This window comes from Austrofundulus limnaeus, unplaced genomic scaffold (assembly GCF_001266775.1).
Source record: "Austrofundulus limnaeus strain Quisiro unplaced genomic scaffold, Austrofundulus_limnaeus-1.0 Scaffold49, whole genome shotgun sequence".
NCBI classification, from domain to species: domain Eukaryota; kingdom Metazoa; phylum Chordata; class Actinopteri; order Cyprinodontiformes; family Rivulidae; genus Austrofundulus; species Austrofundulus limnaeus.
Window position 1 is genome coordinate 2123195 of NW_013952451.1, and position 7123 is coordinate 2130317.

Genomic DNA, 7123 nt, shown 5'->3' on the forward strand with positions numbered 1-7123 from the left:
ATATATATATATATACTGTATTATTGAAGTGAGATAATTGAAAGCAGCAGTCATGAATTATCCATTACAACAGTTAGCTCAAATGTCGGTGCTTACCTTCAGCTTGTACTCAAGCTTGATGAGATTGCAATTTAAAATGGAGGGAGGTAGTTCTTTAGGGATGGTCATGACCTTTTTCACAGTTGTCAGGCCAGAGCAGGAATGCACAGCTTCAGCTTTTGCCCTGAGGATCTCACGCGTTTCAATTTTACTCCGATTTAGGCCGAAGAAGCTCCTCTTTTCATACAGCACAAATTTGGGCTGGACTGAGCGTGTTGAGTGGTTATTGACTTTAACAATGACCTTCATGTCCTCACCTGTCCAACAGAGAGATAAGGTCAAATTAAATGATTACACACCGGATCATTATAATTCAATCAACTGCTAGATACAAGACTATGAATTCATAGGTCAGTTCAATGGCTCAGTGGTATTTTCCACAAAGGTGGGATTGTGTTTGGCCGCTTATATTTCATTGGTCAAATGCAGGGATTAAATTGTGTGGGTAAGGTTACATACATGATAACAAAACAGCTCTTATACATCAAAGATACTAATAAAAACTCAGAACATAACAACTCTCTGTTATGCTTTCTGTTTACTCCAATAAACTAAAAGTTGAATCAGTTACCTGTGACTCAAAGGATTTGTTATCTATTGTACTCTACTTCTAAGAGTGTTGAAGACCAAATGGATCTAAGTCCAAATGTTACAGGTGCTAGACTTCCCTCACTGTTTTCCTCTTTACAAATTAGATATTTACCTGGTAAATATCCCTTCTTCATAGTAAAAGCATCCATTGTAACACTTCCAGGACTAAAAGCGATGCTTTTTTCCTTGCGCACATGTTGAGGAACCTAAAAAGACAAATTAAATTTTAAAGAAATACATCAAGTTCATATTTTCCCCCAATCTATTAGAATGTACCATTTTCACATTTTTTTTCTCACCATGAGTCCAGGGATACTTGTGTCTGCTTTGGACACAAAGGTAAAGTGAATTTTAGCTTTTCTTGTCACCATCAATGGCTGTTTAAGCTCTGCTTTCAGCTTATGGATAACTTTGCCAAAGACGGACCAGAAAGATGATGGTATTTTTCTGTGAAGTCAGAAACCAGATTTGGATTAAAGTTTTCAAAATAACCAATTATTACATTAAATGATAGGAGAGAACATACCCTTTGGGTATTTTGAAGCTGAATGGGAACACATGTCGTCCTTTTTCAATGACTTCACTGCCTGGATAAAGAAAATGAACTCCTCAGCATTTTCAGCCAATAAATTAGGCAGCATGAATGATGTGATCCTGGTTTAGCATCATACATTACCATTTTCTTTTGCTTCTTTTAAGATATCCTCTTTGATACTGTAATATTTCTCATCAGAAAACCAAACATCACTTGGATCATGTCTGTAATGTTGAGTCCAACAAGCGCTAGCTTTGCCTTTGGCCTTAAAAACAAGTGACTGGATCCTTGTTTTCTTGTTGACTTCCAGGATGATCCTTCCGTTGATGGTATCTCCATTTGTAAAAGTATTCCTTCTGTTGATGGCGTCATATTCAATTTGAAAGTTTTTGATGGTCATTTTCAGCGGCGTCCCAAGCACAAACCAAGTTAGAGCACGTACTGTCTCGTACTGTCTGAACCCTGCGCACCTGCTCTGGAGGAGCTCTTATTTGGCACAGGCTCGCTAATCTTCAGAAACCAGTTTTGCAGCCTGATGACAAGAAGGCCTGTTTGTTTTCTAGTCAAAGCATTTGGGTTAAAATTCAAACTGCCATGCATAACCAGCATGTTGACATGCCAAACCTCTGAGCAGGCACGTATAACAACATTATTATGATTATGACCCCTGCACACGAAGCGTAAGCGGGAGTCATATTGTTTTCGTACTGGTTTTCTTTTTCAGTGATATTTGGTCAACCGTAGCACAAAAAATGCTACACCGATCAATGTGAAATTTGGCAGGACTGTAGATGAGTCTGACCTACACTGCGCCAGCCAACGGTTTGACCATACACCCCATATTTGAGGAGGGGCTCCTTTCAAAGAGGGGGTGTCTGGACATACAAAAATGCTTATAACTCAGAAACTGTTCAACATAGGAGCTTCAGATTTCTTTTGTTGTTTGGCTCTGATGAAGCTCTATCCATCAGGCCCACCAATCAGTGCCCCCACCCGACCCTGAATATATCTGAAAAAGGGGTGTCTGTACACAAATACTACTTTTAAACCATCCTTTTTCACCTACCCAATCCCATGATGCATTGTGGGTGAAAGCTGTCTGAATCAAAGTGGGAAATAAAGCTGTGACAAGATTTTCAAATTTCTCTTTTTCCTTGACACAAAATTCAGTTTTAGAAGGTTTTAGGCAGAATGTAACCCTGAGGAACTCAAATATATACGTTATTTTCCCACATTTTGCTTAAATACTATTTTTACTCAAAGGTTTTCGGAGTGACCTTGCATTGACTTCCATTAATTTTTTAACACTTTATAGYCTAACTCTGACTATTTCCCTAAAATTAACAGTAGTTACCTGACCCTAAAACTAACCTAAAGCCCCACAAGGCTKCTTTCTTGGTAAAAAATTTCCACAAGTAGTAGGAAAAAACCATCCACACAAATGCACACACCCTCGTGCAGATTTGAACAAGGTGGGACAATTCTATGTTGTTTTAAAAACTGTGCAGTTTTGCCAGACGTAAGATAATTGTCGTATTTGTACGATAATTATGATCCCCGCACGCGAAGTGTAAGCAGGAGTCATATTGTTTTCGTACTGGKTTTTTTCTGTGATTTTTGGTCAACCGTAGCACAAAAATGGCTGCACTGATCAACATAAAATTTGGCAGGACTGTAGATGAGTCTGACCTACTCTGCGCCAGCCAACGGTTTTACGATAGACCCCGTATTTGAGGAGGGGGCTTCATCCAAAGAGGGGGTGTCTGGACAAGCAAAAATGCTCATAACTCAGAAATTGTTCAACATAGGAGCTTCAGATTTATTTTGTTGTTTAGCTCTGATGAAGGGCTATCCATCAGGCCCACTAATCAGTGCCCCCCCCCCCCCAATTTATCTGTAAAAGGACATACAAAAATGGTTATAGCTCAAAAACTATTAAACATAGAAGCTTCAGATTTTCATTGGTTGTTCAGCTCCAATGAAGGGCTATCCATCAGGTCAACCAATGCCCCCACCCCCCCAAAAAAGGACCCCCACCCAAACCACACTACAATTTTGGGATGCACCTAGTAGCATGACATTTATTAGTAATAAAGACTTCTGAGTTCTGGTTCATTTGTGCGTGCGGGGGTCATTATGTTACCRCTATGCGGTATCTAGTTTTGCCCTCTGTATGATGTACGATCAATAATTCACATATTCATATTTACCAAGTTTTCAGACCCCTCTAGAGGCTGTTTTTCTGAAAAGCAACTAGTAAAAATCTAGCGACTCTTTTTCTGGTGTTATTGAGACTTAGAGAGACTCTAACATAAACGCAGCAGCAGGTGCTGCTGAGAGCTCCGTCCTGGTCCCAGAGCACCAACAGGAGACTTCGTCACGCTGCATCCCTCCCTGCTGCAGGCAGATATCCATCATCCAGAACTGAAACAAATCATGTTAGTAAGAAGCTGCTGCTGACTGATCCATGATAGGATGTCAATTAAAACATTTCTATGGCTGAAATAAATCCCTATAAAATAACTTTAAGTGTGTTTTTTACCAGTCCGAAGCCATAATAAAAAGGAGGATTGGAGCTGTGACAGTAAAATAAAAATAATAGCCTAATCTATACATACTAAAAAAGGAGCAACAGAGGAAATTTATTTCTTTTGTTCTCTTGACAAACTACTGTCTCTAAAGAGAAGGCAGGCCACTTTGACACAGTCACCAGTGTTGTTTTTTTTTTTTTTTTACCTTATTAAAACTCTACTTCCTACCAGCTGGTCAAAGAATCAAACGTCCAATTCGACACAAAAAGGATGATTCATATATTGAGTTGAATGAAGAATCTGTCTCTAAAATAGTCATGAAAGAGTTTATTTCTGTAGTTTAAAATATGTTTAACAACTTGCAAATATAGCAGAATGCAAGAAACAGCACCTACTTCATTCAAAATGTTCTGGGGGAGAACCTCCAGACCCCCTTCCCACGTTATGCTTATGATGACAATAGCATCAAAGGTGAGTTTAATTGTAGCACTTTGTGAAACAAATAACTGTAGAATTAGAAAGAAAAAGGTGGGACTGAGAACGTGAGGTAAGCAACATTTAATCATCGGTGTCCTCCAGATGCTACTTTAAAAAAAACTGGAGGCTTGTGGATTAAATTTACACAATATGCACTCAGTTTATTTCTTGACTAATCAAAAGCATAATAAACTACAAAACAAAGACTGGGAAATGGGTGAGATCAGCTGACCTTATCTTTGTGCTGTGCTCGTTTTATTTCACTCCACCTATTTAGGATTAGTAAAACCATTTAAATATGACAAATGCTTTTGCAAAACTAATAGTTAAAATAGTAAAAAAAAAATAAAGTAGCATAACATTTATTAGGAATTAGGGATGCACCGATATGAAAATTTCAGCCAATATCGATATACGATATAATCATTGCTGTTATGGCCGATAACCGATATTTACCGATATTACACACAAACATACAAATTATATTACACATAAACACAAAAACACACTTGGGTCTTTTTTGATAATGTAAATAAATGACCAGACCTCTGACATGGCTCCCTACTTCAGTTATTCCTGGCTRCRCAGCRTCAATATCACTATCACAATCAAACAGATGCTGCTCAACCAACTGTCTCCCCTCCCAAAACAAAAACACAAAGCTAAAAAGTGGGAAATCAATATCTGACATTAATATCGGCCCAGTTTTACATATCGACCGATATGATATTCTAAAAAATGACCAATATCGGCCCATACCGATATCAATACAGACATTTCGTGCATCCCCTATAAGGAATTCTTAGTTCTGGTGCATTAGTGCGTGCGGTGGTCATTATGTTACCATTATCCGGTATCTAGTTTTTAACATCAGTGTAAACAACAAATGGTTTTTCACGGTGACAWGGCAGATTTCAACAAAGGTTTCACACACTTGATTAAAACTGCAAAACTGTTACAAAAGCGAATAGGGCGGAGATCTTGAGTAAAATGATGTTGTTCCTTGAGTAATCCTTTTTTTTCCTTCCAGTGTTTTTTAGACTATTATTGGTTTTGTGAAAATCAAGGTTAGTAAAGTTCTGACATGAATCCTTGTTTGTCTCAAGGAGAAAAACAAAACAAATGGGGAAAAGAAAACAAACACAGCAGAAAATGTGAGTAGGCTACAGAGGAATGTTCATTCAAAACAAGATCTTTATCTTATTCATGAATCAACATTCCTCTGTATCTTTATGCAGGTAGTCCCTTAGGCCAGGCTTTTCCAAATGTTTCAACTTGAAACCAGGCTTATGATTAAATAAATATTATAGGTTTTTTTCAGATATTAAACTCATTTCCAGAAATCACACAGAAGCACGACCAACCTCCACATTTTGCTAAACTATTCAACATAAAAGCATGAGTTTTGTCCACTTTTTTTGTTTTTGACTGAGTGGGAGAGAGTAGAGACAAAACTTTGTGAACACTGAAAAAGGCTCGAGTATGAAATCCTCAGGCTCACTGTTGATTGGTTGGAAAATGCCGCCGTAGCTTGGCCTTTTGTAATTGGCTGGGAGGATCACATTCCATACAAAGTGAGGTATGTGGAGGACTGTTTATCGCCCGCTGCCGAAGGCGAAAGCAGTGCAATTATGTTTTTTTTTTTTTCTGTGTGAGTGTGCTTGTTTTGTCTGCACCATTTTTGAAATGTTTCTTTACTCACTGAATTGTTTTTAGAAAATATTCAGAAAGCAATCAATTCAGTAAACAACTACAACCAATTACTTATATTACTATTACTTATAACAACTACAACCTATTACTGTTTTTGGGTGGCTGTGGTGTAGTGGTAGAGCAGCCGGCTTTGGGACCCGCAAGTCACAGGTTCGATTCCCTGCCATGCCCACATGCCGTTGTGTCCTTGGGCAAGAAACTTCACCTGCCTTGCCTACTGATGGTGGTCAGAGGGTCCGGTGGTGCCTGTGTATGGCAGCCTTGCTTCTGTCAGTGTGCCCCAGGTTAGCTGTGGCTACAGTGTAGTTTGTCATCATCAGTGATGTGAGTGTGAATGTCTATAAGTGTAAAGTGCTTTGAGTGTCCTGGATGATGGAAAGGCTCTGTATAAGTACAGTCCATTTACTTACTTCAAGTGTAAATACATCATGCAAGATGTATGAGTTTGCATTTTTTTACAAATAGTGTTCTTTGTTTAATAAAGGATTCAAATATTTACTGGTATTGTGTGAAAAGTTATCTTTTATATCTTAGCCCTGTGACCAACTGTTTAAGAAATGTCCAACATTTAGCTATGATTTTTTAAAATATACAACATTTGGGGATCCAGGGGGATGAGGTATTAAAATACCAAATCAACTTATTTGAGCTTTAAACCATGTTATAATGTCATTCCTTCTTCAAAAACATATCCGGAGTGTTGCTTTAATTCATACATGTCTGAGAAATCGTTGAGTCTCCTGTGGTAACCTTTTGGAGCTGCCTAAATGCTTGCTGGTACAAAGCACCGCCTATTGACACAAAGCTCCTCCCAGGAGCTCAGTCTGCAGCTGAGCTTCCACCTCCTCGAGCACCCCCCTCCTTTAGTGGAAGTGTTGGAAACAGTAAGAGATTCTTAAAGAGGCAGAGGTCATTTTCAAGGCAAATTAATACAGCGTTTTCCTAACAACTGAAGGTAACATTGTGAGTTGATTGTGGAATATAACTGAACAATGTGCCTGTGAAATATACAATATCCCCTTTAAAACAAGTGCAGAAATAGATGAATGGTGTATTTTAACGTCTGTTTCAGTTTAATCCTATTGTCTTTGTTTTTTCTGTGCTTCTCCTAAGAAACACAAATTCAGTTAAAAATAAGAATATTTTTTAGAATATACATACATATATATATATATAT

General features: G+C 38.2%; 1 protein-coding gene across 2 annotated transcripts in view; it reads right to left on the reverse strand.

The window, feature by feature from the left end:
- LOC106517513 (arrestin domain-containing protein 3) overlaps positions 1-1921 on the reverse strand; it is a 7469-nt gene extending 5548 nt beyond the window's left edge. For both annotated transcript variants that reach the window (XM_014008396.1, XM_014008395.1), the window contains exons 1-5: positions 1367-1921; positions 1217-1277; positions 990-1137; positions 803-896; positions 97-356 (exon numbers count right to left, since the gene is read on the reverse strand). In XM_014008396.1, the coding sequence (XP_013863850.1) occupies positions 97-356; positions 803-896; positions 990-1137; positions 1217-1277; positions 1367-1625 (822 nt within the window). In that variant the 5' untranslated portion in view covers positions 1626-1921. The remainder of the gene's footprint in view (positions 1-96; positions 357-802; positions 897-989; positions 1138-1216; positions 1278-1366) is intronic.
- Between the last annotated feature and the right edge of the window lie 5202 nt (positions 1922-7123).